This window comes from Dendrobates tinctorius, unplaced genomic scaffold, assembly GCF_039654945.1.
Source record: "Dendrobates tinctorius isolate UK_male_01 unplaced genomic scaffold, ASM3965494v1 ptg000241l, whole genome shotgun sequence".
In the NCBI taxonomy this organism is placed as follows: Eukaryota; Metazoa; Chordata; class Amphibia; order Anura; family Dendrobatidae; genus Dendrobates; species Dendrobates tinctorius.
In genome coordinates, this window is record NW_027361908.1 from 2,077,342 (window position 1) to 2,103,530 (window position 26,189).

Genomic DNA, 26,189 nt, shown 5'->3' on the forward strand with positions numbered 1-26,189 from the left:
ATCCATACAGGCTGTACAAATTATACTCTATACATGGGAACATTATTTTTAAACAAAAAGTGCATTTAAGACTGCTATTCCCTGCTTCTAGAGGTTACAAAACAATAAAAAGCAATCTTCACTAATGTCCAATGCATCAAACAAACCGGTCAAATTTGACTTTGGGGAATATTTTTTTTTTTAATCCAGGATGGGTCATTTATGAAAAATGCTCAAAAAGTCTCACACATTTAATACAATACAGAAAACCTACGGCCTGGAATCCCAAACCATTTAGGTTTTACACTGTCCCTAAACTGCGTCATCCGGCTCAGGATGAAAAAGGTGAAGTTGTGAAAAACAAATTATTCTACCACTTCCCTACTTTAACCCAATCTCACATAGCCTTGACAATAAGTCTGAGGCAAAAGGAGCATCGGCTATGTTCACACCTCTCAGCGGAAGCCAGCTGTAACCCGTAAACAGAATTATTAAAAAATGAACTTGTTATTTTGAAAACGGCGCCTGATCTGCAGGCAGGATGTTATAGAACAGGATGAACTGATCAGATTGGTATACCTTTTTATTGGAACTGCCATTTTATTCATTGAAATCCTGGCGTTTTTATGCAAAACAGTCCAGTGGGCAGTCTTATTGAATGATTGACAGCTATCTGCATACAGGAAAGACCATCACCGAGGAGGACTGGACTCCTATACATACAACCACCAGAGATTTCAGTGCATAAAACACAAGTTATACTTAATGTTTTCCCACAAACCTACATCTTCTGCTCAGCTTTTCCTTCTCCATACCATGCTGTCCACAGATTGGACTGTTTGTACAACATGGCAGGTTCCCTTTAAAGGGAAACGGTCACCCCTTTTTACAAATATAAGCTGCCGGCACTGCCAATCAGGGGCTTATCTACAGCATTCTGTAATGCTGTAGATAAGCCCCCGATGTAACCTGAAAGATAAGAAAAACGAGTTAGATTATACTCACCCCAGCGTCCGGTCCCATGGGTGTCGCCGGCCCGTCCGGCGCCTCTCATCTTCATACCATGCCATCCTCTTCTTGCCTTCCTGTCATGGCTCCTGCCCTGAGGGCAGTGCAGAGTCCTGCAGTGCGCAGACGCCGGGAGATCCGGCGCCTGCGCACTGCAGTATTCTGCTCTGCCCACAACAGGGCAGAGCAGTGCGCCTGCGCCGAAGCCGTGACAGGCAGGAATGAAGAGTACGTCATTGCTGCAAGATGGGAGGCGCCAGACCGCGACTCCCTCCGGACCCAGACCGCCCCTGGGTGAGTATAATCTAACTCCTTTTTTCTTCTCTTTCAGGTTACATCGGGGGCTTATCTACAGCATTACAGAACGCTGTAGATAAGCCCCTGATGGCGGTGACGGCAGCTCATATTTGGGGGAAAAAAAAAAAGGGTGACAGATTCCCTTTAATCATTTATTTTTGCACAATGTTTCCAGAGTTTGCAATATCCATCGCATGTTTAGGATTTCTTCCCTACAATGAATTTTTTGGAAAGTAAAGCAGGGGAAAAAAAATATAAAATAAGCGTAAATAAAGTTTGTGGTATTTTTCCTTAACATTCTTAAATAGAAAGTTGTTCTATGAACATTTCCTATGTTCATTTTCAAGATGTTTTATCTCATAGCATTCTAGAAGTACCAGACTGTTAAAGGGGTGTATAACTAGTTCTCCATGTAGGGTGGAATATTGCAATATAGACAGGTCACATGGCGGTGGCACTGCTCCAGTTACAGATATTCTAGATTTAAACAGGATTTTTGCCATAAGTTTTGGAACTGCACATTAACAAAAAAAAATAAATAAAAAAAAAAATAGTGAAACAATCAATAAAGTTAGGTTGCCGCACTAAATGTCAATTTGCAGCATTGCTTCTAGAGAGGGGTCATCAATCTCAAGAATTATGAGGGGGGGGGGCACTTACATTAATGTGCTGGAGAGTGCAATATGCAGTCCTTCGTGAGATGATGAACGATGATGTGAAGTTTCGGCACAATGTCCAATGATGTCCAACAGTAGGGAGCGTCCTCCCATGAAGAAAAGACCCCCGTGAAAGCGCTGAGAGGCACAGCGGTTAGCCTCGGCCAATGGCACCGCTGTGTAGTAGCGTAGTGAGCGGGGGACGTGGTTGAGCGGTGACATCACCTGTCCGTGAATGACGGACGTGTACAAGGGCCAATCCCGACGAGTTTCGAGGTACCTTGTGGAAGAGGGACGGTTCCCTCGAAACACGTCGGTATTGGCTTTTGCACTCATCCGTCATTCACGGACAGGTGATGTCACCACTTAACCACGGCCCCCGCTACTACACAGCGGCGCCATCGGCCGAGGCTAACCGCTTTGCCTCTCAGCGCTTTCAGGAGGTCTTTTCTTCATGGGAGGACGCTCCCTACTGTTGGACATCATTGGACACTGTGCCGAGACTTCACCGACATTCATCATCTCACGAAGGACTGCATATCGCACTCTCCAGCATGTTAATGTAAGTGCCCCCACTCAAAATTCTTGAGATTGATGACTCATCTCTAGAAGCAACGCTGCAAATTGACATTTAGCGTGGCAATCTAATTTTATTGATTGTTTCAGTTTTCAAGGCAGTTTAGCACACTATCTGCCAGCTGCTTACATTTTAGGTGTACCTAGATTAGCACCAGTGTGACCCCAATTCATTCTTCAAATAAAAATAGTGGTTTTATATATTTGACAAGTTTCTGCAGACTCAAGTAGGCAGTTTTGTGTTCCTAAAGTACAACAAACCATGTTGTACACTGAAATACTCATATGGCTCTCATACAACTTTCAAAGTAATACATCATAACCTGACTATTTTCTCTGACTGAATCTGCAGCACACTGCTCAGTGTCATGGTGAAAAAAGGCATTGTGAAGAATGATACAACCACCCACATTTAGTTACGCGTAAAAAAAAAAAAAAAAAAAAAAAAAAAAAGTGAAAATCATTTAGATGGGAGGTACAGGAGGATTTGGGATGTGCAGGACAAAGGTTTAACACCCGTCTGAGGTATTGGGGTGATCACTTTATGCAAGACTTGGATGGCAGTGCAGACAACAGATAGGCTCAGGATGACCTGGAAGCTCCCTTTTTAACTGGCCAGCAATTTAAAAGAACAAATTCAATACCGCTTCTAGAATATTTGCCACAGGCGAACATTCATTCCAAATAAAAATATACAAACACACCTACAACAATTGAAACAACATTTTTTTGTTCTGTTGTCAGCCTTCCTCAGGATGCATTGGAGAACTAAAAAGGTGTCCATTATGGAACACACAGGCTTGGGTTCCCCTGTTGTGACGCTCTGGGCTCATGTCTTGGGGCATTCGTTTCAAACCAAGGTCTTAGCCTTTGTGCATGACGAGATTTGCCACCTTGGTTAGTTTTACTAATATCCTCCCCAGACCCCCCCCCCCCCCCAATAGTCATCTATTTGCATGTGATCCCCTTGGGGCAATGCAGAACACATCCTTCAAAAAGCCATCAATATAAAAATAAAGCAATCCCACAGCACCCTTTATGCAAAGGTTTGTAACACGGTAATGAGAGATCCCAACTCCAGCAGAATTACTGGGAGATGAGAGATTGGGAGTACGGATGATCCTGCCTCAGGCTAATCCTTCAGCAATAGATTGGAACTTTTGGCTCTCCCCCCCCCCCCCCCTTATACCCTACTCCCCCAAACAATTCCTATCTGTCACGAAGGTTAGTGGAATGCTCTTGGTGCAAGTCTGTTGTTGGTAGCCTGAAACAGGCACCCAGACACTCTCATTCATACGTCCACCTCACGAACAGAACTCCGTTTGTAGTATGATGTTTCCTGAGAGTGCTAATTCTCTTCAATTAGATTTAAATCCAGGTCCGCAAAATCGTGCTGGAAGAGCATTGCCTGGGAGCAGGACGAGTGATCCCTCCTAGTCATATCTTCTTCACTAAGTGCCAATGTGCAAGTTGTAACAGGACTTCCAGAAGTGCAAGGAGATTCCCCATGACAAGCCATAAAAGGAGAAGAGCTGCCTTCATCAAAGTTATCCAAGAAACACATAGCACCAGCATTCTGCAAATAAAAAAAAAACATTAGTTGATGAAAAATCTGGATAGATTGACTAAGAAAAGTCATGACTGTTTATAAAAAAAAAAAAGTCATGTTACCTGGTTCATCTTGTAGAAGTCCAGAGAAGGACGATGCCACCGTGTATCTTCCTCGTGCCTTCGCTTGATTCCACATTTCCTTGTGTCAAGGTCACAAGGCTGCGATTGGCTGCGGGGCAAACATTGCTGTCGCCGGACCAGCTCTGGTGTGGAAGGTGGGGAGCTGCTGGCTGAAGGAAGGAACCGTCCTGCATCCTTGATGTGTACAGGAGAGAGGGAAAACCGGCGCTGCAATGGAAAGCAGCTTGGCCCTTCTGTGTTCTCCCAGAAAATAGTGGTTGGGGAAAGGGTGTAGGGACACGGCGATTCCCGGCACAGAGCCAGGCTAAAGAAAGGAGGGCTGTTGGCTTGGATGCAGCGAAAAGAGGCACTGGGGTCATTTTGGAACCTGAGACTGGAGACCCCTTGGGATGGACTTTGAGTCTGCACTCCCAGTACTGCTCCAACCCCACCACTATTACATCTCCTCTTAACAGGAGTCCACACTTTAGAACCACTAGGCCTCCAAATAGGCCTCCAGCGCGATAGGTCCTCTGGCACTGATAAGGAGCGGCAGTGTCTTTTTGTAGGTGGGGCTGGAGGTGCTGCAGAGGTCCCTTCCTCAGGTGCTTGTGAAGGGCTCCTGCTGTTTGGGGAGTTCTCTCTACTAAGAACAGGAAAATGGAGACTCAGACTGGAAAGATGATGGCAACCAGGTCGGATTCCGTCTTCAAGTTCAATCCTCGGACAATGACTGACAAGCCCCCAGGAGCGTTCGTCTGTAGAAAAGGAATAGAGTGTTAGGTTATATTCCACAACAGGATACCTAATACACATTGTAGTATATTACATGCTGTTAAAAAGACTGTGTTCATGGATAGGAGGCAAAGATCAAAAACAAGAATAGTTTTACGGTATGTTAGAGCTAAAGTTCTGGATCTTATATATATACACACACACACACACACACACACACACACACACACACACACACACACACACAATATGCTACAGGTCTTCCCTCTAGATTTGTGGCCAGTAATTTAAAATGGTTATCCAGCAAATAAAACCTTATCTGCTGCTAAGAGGGCATTTTTCGAAGAATTTGAGCTATGTCAAGGCAGGACAAGGAAGAAAAGACCAGTGGATTACAAGCATGCATCACTTCTAATTTATTTTATTTCGAAAAGTAATAAAAAAAAAATAAAATAAATAAATCTGCTAAAACATCCCCTATAACACTCGAAGACATTCTAGGGATATAGTTATTTGATTTTTGTGTTTTCCTATGGCAAATTACTTGCTTTAACAGAAGCAGCATATAAACATCAAAAACGCACAGATAGGGCTCCAAATTGCCTACTAACTAAAGGGAAACACGAGCAGCATGATTCCTTTCTTGACAGCAGAGAACTGTCAATCAACAGTAGATGGGAGGAAGCCGGCCGGGGGTCCATGCTGGAGTAAATGGTTTCAGAGTAAAACATACCTGACTGCAAATGTCAGCGAACAAATGTTCTAAAGACCCCTCATTCCCAATTTTAAGCCTTAAAAGGGGCTCTGTTGTCAGGTCAAAAGTGGTCAGATGTTGCCTTTACTTTCTTCCTGCTACTCAACTACATATTCAGATTTTTGAGTTTATAAAATCTGCTACATCATTCCAGACACATGGGCCTTTTTAGTGTAAAAGATGGTCTTTACCAAGGGGTGGGGTGGGGGTGTTACCCACAAGATTCTCTGGAGTTGTATTTTCACAAAGGAAACTCTGTATTACACCATTAGCCACAACCACTTGGAAAGACAATATAAATGAGGGCAAAGAAAAAAAAAAAAGCCCAATAGAGTGCTTAGAGGAATTATGCCAATGTAGTATGAGGTGTATACCTATATAAAAAGGTACCAGAATCCACAGTATTAATTTTTAACCATATTACCTGGCCTGTAACAAGGTAACCTAAAAGAGTGAGACAGATCTCTCAAAAGATGAACATTATATTTAGCAAACATTTAGACCAGGTTTAATACTTAACATGGTATCATTTATTTAGCCAAAATAACTTTTCCAGATACATTTATCATCCATCAACTGGATGGGGTGTTTGACCACTGGTACCCAAACAACTGAGAAAATGTCGTCCTACAATCTTTAAAAAACAAAACACACACACCACACAGTGAGCAGCAGCAAGTCTGGAGAACATTATACTGCAATACTGAGCTGCAGGGAGGTAAAAGACTTGTTAGAAAGTTCTGCATAAACTGTGTCTCCCTCTGTCCATTTCTTTACAGTCCTTATTCTTCATCCCCCACCCATCTTCAGAGAGTATAATAGCAAATCTAGAAAAGTTACACAATTTCTATTTTGGCTGTGACATTATGCATGTGAAGAATTAATGTTGACCATAGATGGAAAGTATACACTTGTGTCCAAAAGTTTTGAGACCGACACAAATTTTAGTTTTCAAGGTTTGCTGCTTCAGTATTATTATATATTTTATTTATAGGGGTTTCATTTTCACTGAAGTATAATTATCAGTGTTTCATAAGCTCATAAACGTTAATACATCAAGTTTATGCGTAGACACAATATTTAAAGTGTTGACCTTTATTTTGCAATTCCCATTGTGGATAACGGGCTCTGGGGCAAATCCTGACTGATGACAACCCAATCTTGTCTAGTCAGTTCATCACAATTTCTCTGTTTTTGTTAGTGTACCTGCTTTATGAAGATTGGCTACAGGTCCTCAATGGGATAGAGATCTGGAGAATGACCTTGTCATGGACCCAAAAGTTCAATATTTTGTTCCCATGGTACTCCATAGAGCTGCAAAAGCACAGTCCATCACCAAACCGCTCCTGGATCTTAGGGAGAAGTTGCTCAGATACCAGATTTAGAACAGGTGAGCACTACTATGAGTTCTTTGCCACACTAACAGTGAAGAATCCCGAAACCATTCATGTGTGGGAGAGGCTTTTCATCCAGGTGAGTGGGCTCACTCACAGTTTTGTCTAAAACCAAAGAAGGGTACCCAAGCATACTTCAAGAGAAACTTCTCCCAACGATCCAGGAACAATCTGATGATGAACAAAGCTTTTCCCACCATGATAGAGGCCATGTCACAAGGCAAAAGTGATAACCAAGTGGGTCAGCGAACAAAACATTGAAATTTTGTATCCATGGCAAAGAAATGCCTCAGACCTGAATCTCAGCGAAAATCTATAGTCACTGTTCAAAAAGCTGGTGGACAAACCAAACCACAGAAAATGCAATTATTTCCAAGCGCAGATTAGGCAAGAATTGGCTACTAACATCTAGGACATCTTAACCCCTTCATGACTGAAGCTTTTTTCGGTTTTGCATTTTCGTTTTTTTGCTAACCTTCTTCCCAGAGCCATAACTTTTTTTATTTTTCCCTCAATATTGCCATGTGAGGGCTTATTTTTTGCAGAACAAGCTGTCCTTTTGAACGACACAATTGGTTTTAACATATAGTGTACTGGAAAGTGGGAAAAAAATTCCAAGTGCGGTGAAATTGCAAAGAAAGTGCAATCCCACAGTTTTTTGTTTTTGTTTACTAGGTTCACTAAATGCTAAAACTGACCTGCCATTATGATTCTCCAGGTCATTACGAGTTCATAGACACCAAACATGTCTAGGTTCTTTTCCAAGTGGTGGGTTTATTTTTTGCGTGCAGAGCTGACATTTTTAATGATACCATTTGGGTGCAGATACCATCTTTTGATCACCCGTTATTTCATTTTAATGCAATGTCACGGCCCAAAAAAAACATAAAAAATACAGAAAAAAGTAATTCTGGTGTTTTTACTTTTTTTCTTGCTATGCCGTTTAGCAATCAGATTAATCTTTTTTGTGATAGATTGGGCGATTCTGAACGTGGCGATACCAAATGTGTGCATGTGATTTTTTTTATTGCTTTATTTTGAATGGGGTGGAAGGGGGAGTGATTTGAACTTTTTTTTTTTTTTTTTTTTTACCTTTGCAAGGTTTCAACAGTCTTTATGGGAGACTAGAAGCTGCAATAACCCGATTGGCTCTGCTACATACAGACGATCAGTTCACCTGTATGTAGCTGAATTACTCACTTGCTTTGAACGCCGACCACTGGGCGGTGCTCACAGCAAGCTGGTAGTGACAATCTGGTTGTCATGCAAACACACCGGTGACCCACGATCACGTGAAGGGGGTGACCGAAGGACGGATTTCTGGCACGATCGCCAGAAGCGCATGTTAAATGCCGCTGTCAGTGTTTGACAGCAGCATTTAACAGGTTACTAGCCATGGGTGGATCGCGATTCCACCCACGGCTGTTCCGGGCACATGTCAGTTGTTCAAAACAGCTGACAGGTGCTAGGAAAGATGTGGGCTGGATGTCAGAAAGGGGTTAAATTTCCAAGAGGAGCATTGCATGACGAATAAGCCTCCTTACCTTAACAAGCCAGAGCTGGTATGTCACTCTCCACAAGGAGAAACCTTACCCCTTAGACTCCAGTCTAGAGCATCTCACCTAGCCAAATCAGTTCTCATACTCTGCACTGACGAGGGCCAATGGCCCGGCCTGAAACACTGTGTCTGCAAATTGAGATTCTGATTTGGCTTTTATCCCAAGTCATATTGCCAGACTCGTTAAAGGGTTGATTGTGACTTGTAGGACCGCTTCTTCCAACAGGTGGCGCTATAGAGTTCAAGTCCTCTTTCTATCTGAAGAAGCAATTTGCATATTAACATCTAGTATTGCGCTTAGAAACCACCATGCTTGGGCAGATTGCCAGTCTTGAGGGGAAAAAAAAAAAAAAAAAAAAAACACTTATGTACCTCAAAAGGATCCAAATAGAAGCTTCAACTCTTACCACGACAACAAAGAAAAAAAAAAAAAAAAAATTATAAAATCACGCAACTTGAGTTTGATATCCCGGAGCTCCTTCTCCATCCTGAAATATAGGGGCGCTCTAGCTATACCCGCTCCCCGCAATACTTCTAATGATGAAGATGTCGGTGCCACGTGCCTTGTTGAGCTCCTGAATCAGCCCTTATCTGTTGCCTCCCCACCCAGGTAAGCGGGGAGTTATTGTATTTAAGAATACACAAACCAGACTAACAAGGGAAGACGAATAGGGATAAATGAAAATACCAATCATACAAATATGCACTCACAAACAGCAGTGTGGAACACCGAGAAATAAAAGGAAGGAACAACCAAATAGGAGAGGATGAGGATATGTACACAGACAAAATCACCAAGCAACAGTCTTTAGAACAACCCTGCCAACGCCTCCTCAACAAACATCTGTAATTCCACACCAAGCAGTATAAAACCAACGCTGGCAATTCTGAATGCTGGGGAGAGTATACATCACTGAATAGCTGAGATCATCAAAGCAGGAAAGTGTCAGACTCTCAATTGAACATATTTAATCTCTGCACTGTTAGCAGAAAGCTGCACTGTTTAATATAAAAGGTGAAGTGCTTATCAGGGCAGGATTATGTGGAATCAGACACCTCAATCTTCTGGCCCCTCTCTGTTGCAGTAAACCCATGACATATAGCTCTCAAAATACAGCAATGTAATAAAGTGTTTACTGTATAAAAGTAAGAAAACTGATATAAAATTTGGTATTATGTAAATGCTCTGACATTAAAAGTGGTTTTCCCACTTATACTTTACGGTAAATAAAATAAAAGGAATCCTTTCGCTGCTGTTTATTTTTCATTCTGCCTCCAAAAGATAGCAATAATGTTTAGTCCACATTTATACTGTGCTCTATGATGAGCACTTCCATTGGGGGTTTAGTCTTTACACCACAAAGCAAGATTCACTGCAAGTAGACAGATGGTGACACTTGGGCTCCATCTGGTGGTGTCAGTCTTAAGGTATGCACAAAGATCGGGGTCTGTCACAGTCTTATGTACCACTGAAAAGACAGACACCGCTGAACAGAGGCCAAACAGAGTGCTGAGTAACTCTGCCTGCCACATTATAGTGAATGGTTCTGTCTGAATCATGCGTTTTGGAGCCTTATATGGAAACCCCAATGTAAGTGCTCAACGTAGAGTACAAAATAATATTTTGGATGACTTAAGATCCTGTTAACATTTATGTACCCCAAAACGCTACCGATAAAACCTTCAACTCACTAAAAACAAGCCCCTACTGAAGTCTATCATCTTTTAATAGAAATCTAAGGATACTCAACCTTAGAACACAAAGGTTCTAGTAACCAGGGCTGTGGAGTCTGTAAACCAAACCTCTGACTCCTTAATTTCTCTGACTCAGACTGCCCAGCACTGCCTCATTACTGAGCATGTGCATACCATGCAGCACAGGTTCATCTCAACAAAAAGCAGAGATCCTTAGATCAGGAACAGGACACTTCATAACTTTCCAAAATTCTTAAACATTTTTTATAGCACATCCTGCATTTAAGTACTGTACCCAATTTATCATATACAAGTCCGTAAATATTATTCTTGGGTGCATATCTTTCACAGCCCCTCTACCGACATGTGCCCGCAATAGGTGCAGGTGGAATTACGGTCCACCCACACCTATTAACTAGTTAAATGCCGCTGTCAAACACTGACAGCGGCATTTAACAAGCGCTTTCAGCCGCAGGGCTATATGTAGCAAAGCCAATCAGGCTATGGCAACTTCTAGCCTTCCACGGAGGCTATTGAAGCATGCCAAAATTAAAAAGAGAAAATGTTTAAAAAAATATGAAGAAAAGATTAACCCAATCGCTAAAAGGTGTAGCGTGAAAAAAAAAAAAAAAAAAATCAAAATGCTAGAAGTACTTTTTTTTGTTTGTCGCCGCGACATTGCATTCAGGGCTGTGGAGTCGGTAAGCCAAACCTGCGACTCCGACATTTCTCTTACACCGACTCCAACTCCGACTCCCACACATATTGCTTATATTTAAGTGAAAAATTTATTGTAGTACAATGTGAACCTCAGACATTTAATCATTTCTATGATCCAATAATCAAGATATTTAGATAGAACAGAATATATATTGGTGTACTACCCGGTTTTCATTCTTTTTGGTACAGATACGATATGGATAGACAGATATGGATAAATGGATATATAGAGCAGATTTCTAATCTGCTTTTGCTATTGAAAACATTATCTATGAGCTCAAAAACCTTTCAGGTGATGCAGTTTTTTAAAAAAATGATCAGCTTTTGCAGCTGAAAAACGTATCCTCAAAAAAACACAGGAAAAACGCTGTGTGTGAATGTAGCCTTAGATCAGGAATATAACAGCCATTTATAGGACATTTCATAACTTTCCCAAACTCCTATGAAAAAATATTCAGCACATCCTGCATTGAATTACTGTACCCAATTTATTATATATTTTAGGAGTCGGAGTCGGTCCATTTTATACCGACTCCAACTCCGACTCCACCAAAATGAGCACCGAATCCGACTCCACGACTCAGACTCCACAGCCCTGATTGCATTACAATGCAATAACTGGCGATCAAAAGAATGTATCTGCACAAATGTGGTATCATTAAAAACATCAGCTTGGTGTGCAAAAAATAAGCCCTCACCCAACTCCGGATCACGAAAAATGGAGATGCTATAGGTATTGGAAAATGGCGCAATTTTTTTTTTTCTTAGCAAGCTTTGGAATTTTTTTTCACCACTTAGATAAAAAAAAAAAGAACCTAGACGTGTTTGGCATCTATGAACTCGTAATGACCTGGAGAATAACAGCAGGTCATTTTTAGCATTTCACGAACCTAGCAAAAAAGGCAAACAAACATGTGTGAGATTGCAGTTTTTTTGCAACTTCACCACACTTGGAATTTTTTTCCTGTTTTCTAGTACCCGACATGGTAAAACCAATGGTGTTGTTCAAAAGTACAACTTGTCCCGCAAAAAAATAAGCCCTCACATGGCCATATTGCCAGAAAGTTAAAAAAGTTATGACTCTGGGAAGAAGGGGAGCAAAAAACGAGAAAAAAAAGCTCCGGTCATTAAGGGACACCTGACAATAGAAGTTTAGGGCTATTTGCAATTAAAAAGAAAGCATTAACAGTCAAAGTGAATATTTTTTCCATCAGTGGACATTTAGGCTATGTGCGCTTGTTGCATATTTGCTTGCCGAAATTTCTGCAAGGTTTCAGCATCTCTGGGCAGAAAAACAGCAGAAAATACGCGCTTTTATGCGTTTTTTTCCTGTCCATTGTGAGGCAGTGACCAGTGTCACATGTAGGGATCGCTGCGTGTTCCCCCCAGGATGTGACCGGAGCACTATTATACCTGCTGGAGTACCTTGTGGTCACAGCAGGACGCCTGAGAGTTCAAGGGCAAGATAAAAGTAAGCGTGGACCTGGTCAAGATATCTGGCCTGGGATTGTTCAGGAAAAGCTGGTATGGGCCTTTATTTTTTAAACGGACTGCAGGAAGGAAGTGGGGCCTGTCAGGCCACCCGTAAGACCCGGCCTGGAGGAAACTAGGGCTACAGATTCTAGTTTAAAATGAAAAGAAGAAAAAAAAAAACCAGCTCACCTGCTGCAGCATGTGGTGTGAGGAAGCACAGAATCCATGTAGTTTCATGTGCAACAAAGCAAAAATAAATACGGTAAATATAAACCAGCTTCCAAAAAAATTCCAAAATTTATTTGTTCACAGATAAAGCAGGATGACACAGGACATTAGTTCGCATGATCAAATGTAGCAGCTACGTGTTTCAAACACGCCAGGTGTTCTCTCTCAAAGAGTGCGGCTGCATGTACTTCTATTTCAGAGTTTCTCGCATGTTGGATCCAGGCCTAACACAGAACTCAGCAGAGCAAACTCCTGGTACCCGCAGAATACACAGCGTTGCAGTCGCCCACGGCAACAGGTCAGAGGTGGACCAGCGTAGTTAGGGACTGTAATCTAGAGGATATGGTTCGCGGCTGAAATCCAGAGGATATCGTTTACCATGTAGAGCTGAGAGTTGGACATTTAATACTGTGAAGGAAACGCATTAAAAAGACTTTTTTTTGGCTTGGAACTTTGCTGGATGACTGCCTCTTCACTGCATAAGTGTGCTACTGCTGAACTACACCATTCAATGGGTCAAAAACGCAGGAAAAAAAGCACAAAGAATTGACATACTGCAGAAAATAAAACGCTACAAATATGGACTGAAATTTACTGAGCATGTGCACAACACTTCAGGATTGTCATTGAATTACCTTGCATAAGTATTCCATTGCGTTTTTGGACCATTTACGCACATAAAAAAATGCAGCAAATACACAACGTGCGCACATAGCCTTAAGCTCAAGAAAATTTGTATTTTGCAATGGCTAGTCCTTTTAACCCCTTCATGACCCAGCCTATTTTGACCTTAATGACCTGGCCATTTTTTGCAATTCTGACCAATGTCCCTTTATGAGGTAATAACTCACGAACGCTTCAACGCATCCTAGCGATTCCGAGATTGTTTTTTCGTGACATATTGGGCTTCATGATAGTGGTATATTTAGGTCGATCATTTTTGCGTTTATTTGTGAAAAAAATGGAAATTTGGCGAAAATTTTGAAAATTTTGCAATTTTCAAATTTTGAATTTTTATTCTGTTAAACCAGAGAGTTATGTGACACAAAATAGTTAATAAATAACATTTCCCACATGTCTACTTTACATCAGCACAATTTTGGAAACAACATTTTTTTTCGTTAGGAAGTTATAAGGGTTAAAAGTTGACCAGCAATTTCTCATTTTTACAACAAAATTTACAAAACCATTTTTTTTTTTAGGGACCACCTCACATTTGAAGTCACTTTGAGGGGTCTATATGGCAGAAAATACCCAAAAGTGTCACCATTCTAAAAACTGCACCCCTCAAGCTACTCAAAACTACATTCAAGAAGATTATTAACCCTTCAGGTGCTTCACAGGAACTAAAGCAACATGGAATGAAAAAATGGACATTTTAATTTTTCCAACCAAAATTTTAATTTAGCATCAGTTTTTTCATTTTCACATGGGTAACAGGATAAAATGTATCCTAAAATTTGTTGGGCAATTTCTCCTGAGTACACTGATACCTCATATTTGGTCATAAACCACTGTTTGGGCGCACGGCAGGGCTCAGAAGGCAAGGAGCGCCATTTTACTTTTTGAATGTAAAATATGCTTGAATGTTTAGCGGTTGCCATGTCTTGTTTTAAGAGTACCTGTGTGCCTAAACATTGGAGCTCCCCCACAAGTGAGCCCATTTTGGAAACTAGACCCTCCAAGGAACTTATCTAGATGCATAGTATGCACTTTGAACCCCCAGGTGCTTCACAAATTGATCTGTAAAAAAAAAAAAAAAAAGTACTTTTTTTTTTTCACAAAAATTTTATTTGGCCTCAGTTTTTTCATTTTCACATGGGCAACAGGATAAAATGAATCCTAAAGTTTGTTGGGCAATTTCTCCTGAGTACATCAATATCTCATATGTGGTCATAAACCACTGTTTGGGCGCACCGCAAGGCCCGGAAGGGAAGGAGCGCCATGTGACTTTTTGATTGGAAAATTAGCTCCAATCGTTAGCGGACACCATGTCGCATTTGGACAGCCCCTGTGTGCCTAAACATTGGAGCTCCCCCACAAGTGACCCCATTTTGGAAACTAGACCCCCGAAGGAACTTATCTAGATGTGTGGTGAGCACTTTGAACCCCCAAGTGCTTCACAGAAGTTTATAACGCAGAGCAGTGAAAATAAAAAAATAATTTTTTTTCCTCAAATGATTTTTTAGCCCGCTATTTTTTATTTTCCCAAGGGTAACAGGATAAATTGGACCCCAAAAGTTGTTGTCCAGTTTGTCCTGAGTACACTGGTACCCCATATGTGGGGGAAAACCACTGTTTGAGCGCACGGCATGACTCAGAAGGGAAGGAGCGTCATTTGACTTTTTGAATGGAAAATTAGCTCCAATCGTTAGCGGACACCATGTTGTGTTTGCAGAGCCCCTGTGTGCGTAAACTTTGGAGCTCCCCCACAAATGACCCCATTTTGGAAACTAGACCCCTTAAGGAACTTATCTAGATGCATAGTGAGCACTTTGAACCCCCAGGTGCTACACAGAAGTTTATAACGCAGAGCCGTTAAAATAAAAATATTTTTTTCCCTCAAAAAATAAATTTTTAGCCTGCTATTTTTTATTTTCACAAAGGTAACAGGATAAATTGAACCCCAAAAGTTGTTGTCCAGCTTGTCCTGAGTACGGTGGTACCACATATGTGGGGGGGACCACTGTTTGGGCACACGTTGGGGCTCAGAAGGGAAGTAGTGACGTTTTGAAATGCCGACTTGATGGAATGGTCTGTGGGCGTCATGTTATGTTTGCAGAGCCCCTGATGTACCTAAACAGTGGAAACCCCCCACAAATGACCCCATTTTGGAAACTAGATCACCCAAGAAACTAATATAGATGTGTGGTGAGCACTTTGAACCCCCAAGTGCTTCACAGAAGTTTATAACGCACAGCCGTGAAAATAAAAAAATATTTTTTTTTCCTCAAAAAATTATATTTAGTCCACTATTTTTTATTTTCACAAGGGTAACAGGATAAATTGGACCCCAAAAGTTGTTGTCCAGTGTGTCCTGAGTACGCTGGTACCCCATATATGGGGGGGGACCACTGTTTGGGCACACGTTGGGGCTCGGAAGGGAAGTAGTGACGCTTTGAAATGCCGACTTGATGGAATGGTCTGTGGGCGTCATGTTACGTTTGCAGAGCCCATGATGTACCTAAACAGTGGAAACCCCCCACAAGTGACCCCATTTTGGAAACTAGACCCCCCAAGGAACTTATCTAGATGTGTGGTGAGCACGTTGAACCCCCAAGTGCTTCACAGAAGTTTATAATGCAGAACCGTGAAAATAAAAAATCTTTTTTTTCCACAAAAATAATTATTTTAGCCCCCATTTTTTTATTTTCCCAAGGGTAACAGTAGAAATTAGACCCCCAAAGTTGTTGTGCAATTTTTCCTGAGTACCCTGATACCCCATAAGTGGGGGTAACACCACTGTTTGGGCACACGTCGGGGCTCGAAATGGAGGGAGCACCTTTTGACTTTTTGAACGCAAAATTGGCTGGAATAAATGGTGGCTCCATGTCGCGTTTGGAGAGCCCCTGATGTGCCTAAACAGTGGAAACCCCTCAATTCTATCTCCAACCCTAATCATAACCCTAATCCCAACCCTAATCATAACCCTAATCCCAACCCTAATCATAACCCTAATCCCAACACACCCCTAACGAAATCCCAACTCTAACCCTAACCACAAGCCTAACCGTAATCCCAACCCCAACCCTAACCCTAAATTCAACCCTAACCCTAAATTCAACCCTAACCCCTAGTCCAACCCTAACCCCTAGTCCAACCCTAACCCCTAGTCCAACCCTAACCCCTAGTCCAACCCTAACCCCTAGTCCAACCCTAACCCTCCAACCCTAACCCTTAGTCCAACCCTAGCCCTAACCCTGGACCTAACCCTAATGGAAAAAAAAAAAAAAAATTTTTATTATTTGTCCCTACCTATGGGGGTGATAAGGGGGGCGGTGATTTACTTTTTATTCATTTTGATCACTATGAAAGTTTATCATAGTGATCAAAATAAATGAATGAATCTGCAGCGTTGCAGATTCGATTCGGCGCACTGCGCATGCGCCTGCCATCTTGCAAGATGGCGGCGCCCATGACGCTGGACGGCAGGACACCGGGACGGATAGCGGGAGATCGGAGGCACAAAGGAGGGTGAGGGGGTGATCGGAGGGTGAGAGGGGATGATCGGAGGGCTGGGGGGGGCGGAAGGCAGGCGGGGGGGCAGATCATGACGGCGGCTGCCGATCGGTGCCGTCAGAAGGTGGCGGCAGCCAATCGGTGCCTTCAGTCGGTGTGGGGGGGGGGGGTCGGGTCTCGGTGTCCAGCCATGTCCGATGCTATTTCAGCATCGGCCATGGCTGGATTGTAATATTTCACCAATTTTCATTGGTGAAATATTACAATCGCTCTGATTGGCAGTTTAACTTTTAACAGCCAATCAGAGCGATCGTAGGCACGTGGGGGCTAAGCCACACCCCCAGGTGTTAACTCTGAAGGGTCCTTTGTGTGCGGGTCGGGTGACCTTTCAGTGACCCCGGTCACCCGACCCGCAGGGGGGCTATTTATAGCATGACGCCTACGTAGGCGTCATAGGTCGTTTGGGCACTGCTTTTCATGACGCCTACGTAGGCGTCATAGGTCGTGAAGGGGTTAAAGTACAGACTAGATTAACTCAGTATATTTGAAACGAACCAGCACCGTTACAGTACCTCCAACAAGGTGCAGGAAAGCATTAGATTAAAACGGTTGTCCAGGTCATCAATACCAGATCATTGGGGACGTGATACCTAGTGGTCTCATCCATCAGCTGTTATGGCAGAGGGAGGTTCATATTGTGGATATCTGGGACAGGACAGCTGTGTGCATAGTCATAGCCTTCTCAGGTACAGCATCTGAGCACGTACTCCAGACTATTGGCTATTCTCAGGTTCTGCAACTCTGCTGATTAAATTCAATGAGAGATGAATGGAAGCTCTCAAAACAGCCCTTACAGTGTATGGAGCTGTGCTGTTCCCGCACTGTACACAGGCATACATTTGGATGTGCACAATTAACCATTTTGGCAGTGTTCCCCCACTCCAATCCTCAAGAGCCACCAACAGGTCATGTTTTCAAGATTTCCTTAGTATTGCTCAGATGATAAGTGTATTACCTGAACAGGCAATAATAATTCCAACACCTGGTCCATACTAAAGAAATCCTGAAAACATGACCTGTTGATTGCTTTTGAGGACTGGAGTTGAGGAACACTACATTAAAGCATGATCACGTCACTTTTTTTTTTACTGCGAAAGACGCAGAATTTCAGGGTCCCAGCAAAGTGAATGAGATTTCTGAAACCTCATGCAACATGTTGACCATTATTTTCCTGTAGATTTGAAGCAGTTGCAAACCTGAAGCATGTCAGTTCTATCAGCGGTTTTCATTCATTCTAATAAATGTGGGTGTGGGGGAAACTGGGAAGCAAAAATCAAGCGTTTTTTTTAATGCAGCATTTTCCATGCCAAGAGATGTTTTTGATGCATAATGTCTGCAGCAAATGCATAGCTTGTGCACATATCCTTACTAAGTTATTACACTGGTACAATACATAAATCGTTTTTTATATGAATGGTTACACAGACATTTAAAGACGCAAAGTAAAAACAAGGGAGGTGGAAGAGCAAATATGATATGAAAATGTATGAACATAACTGGGGAAAAAATATATATAGCTCTGAATCTATCCCAGATTATGAACCAATTTTGTCCACATATTGTTAGATTTATGATCAATAATATTATCAAACCAAAATCATCCAATAAGGGATAAGAGATTTGTACCTGGTAGTATACCAAAGTCCTTCCAATATAGGCTCTGATATGAGTCTAAAGGCCCCGTCACACTAAACGATGTCCCAACGATCCCACCAACGATCCGACATGATGCGATCGCTGGGACATCGTTAGACAGCCCCAGCGACGCTGGTTTCTAATGTAAACGTCGGGTATCCAGGAGCCGCGCGACTCCTGGATACCCGCTGTTTACCTTGGAAACCGGCGTACACGCTGGTTTCCAAGGTAAACATCGGGTATCTAGGAGCCGCGCGACTCCTGGATACCCGACATTTACCTTGGAAAACAGCGGGTATCCAGGAGTTGCGCGGCTCCTGGATACCCGACGTTTACATTAGCAACCAGCGTTGCTGATCTCTCGCTGCCACACGCAGCGATGCGCGCTGGGCAGCGGGAGACCAGCGATTGAAATACGGTCCAAGCCGCTCGAGCATGATCAGCGATAACCGGCCGGGGGGGGGGGGGGGGGGCTTAGCGTGACAGGGCCTTAAGTGTGGGCGGCAGGAGTACTTCCTAAAGACACCATTAACCTAGGTCAGTAATCTTCTGGCTGTCACGATCCCACCATTCGCTGTGTCCTAGGGATGCTATGAATGTTTTTCCGTTCCAGAAAATTCCAAGGCCATCTAACTGGCTAGCAATGTTAGGTCACTGCCAATTGTAGCTTTGCTCAAAAGGTGTATGTGGGCTCTGGGCGGTTTGGTATTCTGATCGTTGCTGCTCGACCTTGGATTTGTCTTGACCATCAGTTTGCTTAGCCCTTTTGTTGTGATCTGCTAACATCTTGGATTTCTGACCTCAGACTGTTTCCTGACTAAACCCTTGCCTCACCCCTCTGTTTTTGTCATACCCTCTTGGCTTTTGACCTTGGACCTCTTACCTACCCAGCCTCAGATTGTCCGTAAGCACTGTTCTTAGTTACCAAGCACGATGCTTTTTCTATACTTGCAGTACACTGTTGGTTGCATTTGACATATGCTACCAGATACATAGGTCTTATCCCATATTGGTTGGATTTGGTTCCCATACCATTTCTGAGGTGTAAACCATATGTTGAGTTAGTATAATGTACTAATGACAGAGTTGGTGCAAACGGTTTTTCAGTATCCAGTCCAGTGGACAGGTCAGTAAAGACTGGTTGCTGAATAGTAGTCCTGAGGGTCCACTTCCATCTCCTGCCATCCGCAACTTTCCTTTTATTGGTGCAACATCATTATTGTGGCACGACACATGACATCACATCAAATAGGAGTTGTGCGTGTATATAGGTTACCTGTTGTGTTTATTATAGAATAGAGGTTAAATGGTATTGAGTGTTAAGAGTTGGATGGGACCTCCAGGGTCAGTGTGTCCAACTCTCTGCTCAATGCAGGAGTCACTAAGCCATGTCAGACAGAAGTTTGTCCAGTCTCAGTTTGAAGACGTCCATTGAAGGAGAATAGAATCATAGATTCTATTTGGTTTGGTTGTTGTATGCATGCCTTGGTGCCCATTAAATTTATTTCTAGCCTTTCATCATTGTCGTTTTCTGTAGGTTTTAATGTGTATATTCAGCCTTCGCAGGAGTTTCAAACTGCTGATTAGTCGGAGGTGCCAGACTCCAACGATCTGACATTGATGACATATTCTTGAGATGGGTCATCAATAGCCAAGTCCTTGACAACCCCCTTCAAAAAAAAAAAAACCAAAACACTATCTCAACAACCTATCTTTATCGGCCCATCCTTTTCCCTGTCTTTAGTATGAACAGGAAGCCTCTTGCATAGTAGATATATGCAATACTAATTATACCCTACTACAAATATGCAATTCATGCTCTAAGCTAACTTTCAACACTTTGGGGAGGGGTTGTGTAGCTTGTTTTTTTGCAAAATTACATAGTTCTGCAGCAATTTAGCAAAAAGAATTGCTCAACACCAGAAAACCAGATGAAGATATGAAGATAGAGGTATTGTAAACAGCATTTTTTCCTCTCAACAGCATACAAAAAAAAATAAAATAAAAATTTGCACCATTTTACGATACCTGAAGCGTCATGATCATGATCTGGGGTTAGTTGAGGGCTTATTTTTTGCGTGTCAAGCTCACTTTTTTTTTTTTTTTTAAACGATACCATTTTGGCTCAGATATGATCTTTTGATCGCCCATCATTGCATTTTAACCCCATGTTGAGGCGACTAAAAAAATGTAATTCTGGTATTTTTAATTTTTTTCTTGCAACGCCGTTTAGCGATCAGGTTAACTTTTTTTTTTTTTTTTTTTATTGATAGATCAGGCGATTCCGAACACGGCGATACCAAATGTGTATGTTTGATTTTATTTTTATTGTTTTATTTTGCATAGGGCGAAAGGGGGGTGATTTGAACGTTTAAATTTTTAATATTTTTAAAAGCTTTAGAAAATAAAATAATAATAAATAATAATAATAAATAATAATAATAATAATAATATTATAAAAAAAAAAAAAAAAATTGTATTTCCATTAGGGTTAGAGTTGGGCTAAAGTTAGGGTTGTGGTCAGAATTACGGTTAGGGGTGGGTTGGGGTTAGAATTGCGGGATTCCAGGCACATCAGGATGTCTCCAAACACAACATGGCTCCACCGCTGATTCCAGCTAATTTTGAGTTCAAAAAGTCAAACGGTGCTCCCTCCCTTCTGAGCCTTGGCCATGTGCCCAAACAGTGGCTTTCCCCCACATACAGGGTATTGGTGCATTAAGGAGAAGTTTTGTGGTCCATTTTCTCCTGATACCCTTGTGAAAATAAAAAAATTGGTTCCAAACTAATTTTTGTGAAAAAAAGCAAAAATGTTCCATTTTTTTTTCCTTCCACATTGCTTTAGTTCTCGTGAAGCACCTGAAGGGTTAATAAACTTCTTGAATGTGGTTTTTGAGCATCTTGAGGGGTGCAGTTTTTAGAATGGTGTCACTTTTGGGTATTTTCTATCATAAAGACCCCTTAAAGTGACTTCAAATGTGATGTGGTCCCAAAAAAAAAAAAAAAAAAAAAAAGTTTAGTAAATTTTGTTGGAAAAATTAGAAATCGCTAATAACGTCCTAACAAAAAAAAAGTTTCTAAAATTGTGCTGATATGGGAAATGTTATTTAATTAACTATTTTGTGTGACATATCTCTGATTTAAGGGCACAAAAATTTAAAAGTTTGAAAATTGCAACATTTTCTACATTTTTGCCAAATTTCCGTTTTTTGTTTTTTTTTCAGAAATAAACGCAAGTTATAGCGAAGAAATTTTACCACCAACATGAAGTACAATATGTCACAAAAAAAAAAAAAATCACCACAGCACAAACTGGCTTAAACATGTTGGCTACTACTTTACAGAGGCCATCACCATTCAGACAGAACAGAGACAACAAAAAAGGAAATAATGATGGAGAGATTAAGTAGTATTATATTCTTAATCATTTTTTTCAAGAAATATATTTAAAGAGCAAAATCTGGTGCCAGGTTTCGGCACCTAGTCTGAGAGCAGAATAATGTAGAGGCAGAGATCCAGATTCCAGCACTTAGCTGCCTGTTGCAGTTTTGCTAAAAATCCCTATGTTATCAGCAAGATATTACAACTAGAGGACTAGTAAACCTGCTGCCATGTAGTCCTCCATATTAATGGACGCTGTATAACCCCACTCCCACCACCGTTTTGCAGCTTTCTGCCTCTGCACAGTGTATACAGACAGCTGCCAGTCAGTGGTGTGGGCGGGGTTATACAGAGCTCAGTATTCAGAGAACTGCTAGATCTGCAGCAGAGGAAAGAGTAAGGGTATGTGCACATGCTGCAGATCCTGCTGTGGTGTACAGTACCATTAAAAGCGATGTAAAATGAAATCCGCAGAGCGCACGGTGCAGAATTTTCCGCGGTTTTAAATCCGCAGCATGTCACTTCTTTGTGCGGATTCCACAGTGGTTTGGCACCTGCTCCATGACAGGTGTCAAACCGCGGGGGGAAACCGCTGGCTAATCCGCAGGTCATTTTACCTGCGGATTTAGACAAATCCGCAGCAGAATCCGCACCGTGTGAACACACCCTTATTTTATCAATACTGCCCTTAGATTAGGTGGCAGAGTCCCTTTAAAGCATCACTGATAACTTAATAGGAATTAATGAGAGCAATATATGAGAAGCTTCAGAAGCGGCCACATCAGACAGGAATTACCTTCCGTCACATAGTATAAATACGCATCGTATATGATTATATGCCCATACATACACTGCAGTAAAACCAACAGGGACACTGAAGGGTGTGCTGTGCGACACGATACATACATGCAGACTGATATAACCTGGAATGGCAAGGTATAGGATTTTTGACATTAGTAAATAGAATTCTAAAATAATAGAAGTCATACTTGACATAAAATGTGCTTCAAACCCTGTTTTTGGAATGATTTTTCATACCTCAGGTTCGCTCCACATTTAGATGTCATACACTTGACTACTGGGACATTTTAGGAAATGGACCCTTTATCAGACATTGGACAGTCACAGGAAGAAGAAAACGGCTGCACCGAGAATCCAAAGTTTGGCGTTGTGTCCGCGGACAGAACGGTAACCCCAATCGGATGATCTGCCGTTGGGAAACCTAACCCCTAACCTTGGATTCTTGATATCGTTACATTACCTAATGAAAGGTCAATTATCCGAAAAATCGCTGCACGAGTGCATGCCATCTAAGTGTTCTGAGAACCACGGGTAAAGAAAGCTGAAAGTTAAATAAAAGGCGTTTGAAGCATATTCAGTGCCTGGACAATGGGATTTGCCCTCCATCTCCAATATTACACAGTGTGAGGGGAGTGCAGCCTGCACCTTCAGGGATATTTTACATAGTGTCAAAAGTAATCTGTCAATTTAGAGGCCCAGTAATTAGATCAGCCATTTTTCAGAGGAGCACATGCAAACATCTGTGATAGTGCAATCATTCATGGAACGTGGCGAATGCACCTTCACAAACATTCAGTTACCTGTCACAAAATGGTACGGACTGCTGCACCCCTCAGGGTCTGGATGATCTGGCAGTGGCTACGAGAGACACAAACAGAAGTGAGAGCTGTTGCAAAAGTTTTCACAATCCAAACGTGTCTCCACAATATATCAAAAGGGATTCTAGGATAGTTTTCAGGCCCCTTCCTAGATCACGTCCAGTTTTAAAGCATAGATCTGGTCATGGCTGGCACATCATTATCAGACATGTACTACTATCCACAGTTTTAACAGGCTTTCCCCATCTAGGCATGCAAGTTTGACATATTCCTAGATCCTAAGGGCTCTTTCACATCTATTAAAGAAAAAAAAAAAAAAAACCTGGATGGAGGGTTCTTAAGCTTTCCCAATCAAACAGTCCATGTAAAACCAGCAACACACAGATGGCATCTGAGTGCTATCAGTTTTTTTTTTTCCCAGGGATCCATAGACTTGCATTAGGCAATTTGAGAAACCTTTATCGATATACAGTTGTGCTCAAACGTTTACATACCCCAGCAGAATTTTTGTTTTCTTGACCTTTTTTCAGAGAATATGAACGAAACTTTTCTCCACTCATGGTTAGTGGTTGGGTGAAGCCATTTATTGTGAAACTAATGTGTTTTCTCTTTTTAAAGCATAATGACAACCCAAGACATCCAAATGACCCTGATCTAAAGTTCACATACCCCATTCCGTAATACCGTGTATTGCCCCCTCTAACATCAATGACAGCTTGAAGTCTTTGGTCGTAGTCATGGATGAGGTTCTTTATTTTCTCAAATGGTAAAGCTCCCCACTCTTCTTGGCAAAAAGCCTCCAGTTCCTGTAAATTCCTGGGCTGTCTAGCATGAACTGCATGCTTGAGATCTCCCCAGAGCGGCTCAATGATATTGAGGTCAGGAGACTGAGATGGCCACTCCAGAACCTTCACTTTGTTCTGCTGTAGCCAATGACAGGTTGACTTGGCCTTGCATTTTGGATTGTTGTAATGTTGCAAAGTCCAAAGTACATCCCATGCCCAGCTTCCAGGCTGATGATTGCAAATTTGCCTCCAGTATTTCCTGATAACGTGCTGCATTCATCTTTCCTTCAACTTTGAACAAGTTTCCTGTGTCTTTGTAGCTCACACATCCCAAAACATCAGCGATCCACCTCCATGCTTTACAGTAAGACTGCTGTTCCTTTCACCATAGGCCTTGTTGACCTCTCTCCAAATGTAATGTTTATGGTTGTAGCCAAAAAGTTCAATTTTGGTCTCATCAATCCAAATTACCTTGTTCCAGAAGTTTTGAGGCTTGTCTCTGTGCAGTTTTGAGTATTGTAGGCGAGATACTTTGTGGCACTTGCGCAGTAATGGCTTTCTTCTGGCAACTCGACCATGCAGCCCAGTTGTCTTCAAGTGCCTCCTTACTTTGCATCGTGAAACAACCACACGGATAGTTTTCATAGAGTCCAGTATTTCAGCTGAAGTTATTTGTGGGTTTTTCTTTGCATCCTGAACAATTTTCCTGGCAGTTGTGGACAAAATTTTTGTTGGTCTACCTGACAGTGGATTTGTTTTTACAGAGCCCCTGATTTTCCATTTGTTAATCACAGTTTGAAAGCTGCTGACTGACATCATCAATTCCTTGGATATCTTTTTGTATCCCTTCCTTATTTTATACAGTTCAACTACCTTTTCCCATAGATCTGTTGACAATTCTTTTGCCTTCTCCATGACTCACAATCCAGAAACGTCAGTGGCTGGATGAAAGATGCAAAAGTCTGTCTGGATCCCAGAAACTCACTCAGCTTTTATACATACACACTGATTACAAGCAAACAGGTCACAGGTGAGGATGTTAGTAGCCATTCAAACCCATTTGTGTCAACTTCTGTGCATGTTATCAGGTGAAAATCACCAGGGTATGTGAACTTTTGATCAGGGTCATTTGGATGTTTTGGGTTATTAGGATTTAGAAAGAGAAAACACAGTAGTTTGACAATAAATGGCTTCACCCAACCACTAACCATTAGTGGAGAAAAAGTTTTGTTATCGTTCATATTCTCTGAAAAAAGGCCAAGAAAGCAAAAATTCTGCCGGGGTATGTAAACTTTTGAGCACAACTGTAGACAGGTCTCTAATGCTTTTGTGCAGACCACTTGGTCCAAAGAGAAGGAAAAAAAAAAAACAAAACAAAAAAAAAAAAAAAAAAAACACACCACAACACACAAACGGACATGTGAACTTCCCAGGTAGACCTATCAAGGGTACGAGTGCCATCAATGAACACCCATGGATAGCACTTGTACGAGAAAAACTGACATCTGAATAAGGCCTCTTTCACACTTCCGTTTTTTACAATCAGTCACAATCCGCCAGGTTTTGAAAAAAAACGGATCCTCAAATTTTTTTGAGGATCCGTTTTTTTCCCATTGACTTGCATTAATGGCGGATTGAGACGGATTGCTGTCCGTTGCATCCGTTTTTTGTGAGGATCCGCCAAAAGTTGCTGTCCGTCACCATCCTCAAAACGGAGCTTGTAACGTTTTTTTCTCTGGCGGATCCTGCAAACACTGATCTCTCTCTCTCTCTCTCTCTCTCTCTC

General features: G+C 41.8%; 1 protein-coding gene across 2 annotated transcripts in view; it reads right to left on the minus strand.

Annotated features, from left to right (window-relative positions):
• Positions 1-2,682: 2,682 nt before the first annotated feature.
• FAM53C (family with sequence similarity 53 member C) overlaps positions 2,683-26,189 on the minus strand; it is a 28,876-nt gene continuing 5,369 nt past the window's right edge. Inside the window, exons 2-4 of one of the 2 annotated variants that reach the window (XM_073556901.1) lie at positions 23,601-23,658; positions 4,188-4,945; positions 2,683-4,092 (exon numbers count right to left, since the gene is read on the minus strand). In XM_073556901.1, the coding sequence (XP_073413002.1) occupies positions 3,865-4,092; positions 4,188-4,945; positions 23,601-23,658 (1,044 nt within the window). In that variant the 3' untranslated portion in view covers positions 2,683-3,864. The remainder of the gene's footprint in view (positions 4,093-4,187; positions 4,946-23,600; positions 23,659-26,189) is intronic. The other variant, XM_073556902.1, reaches the window with a different exon arrangement.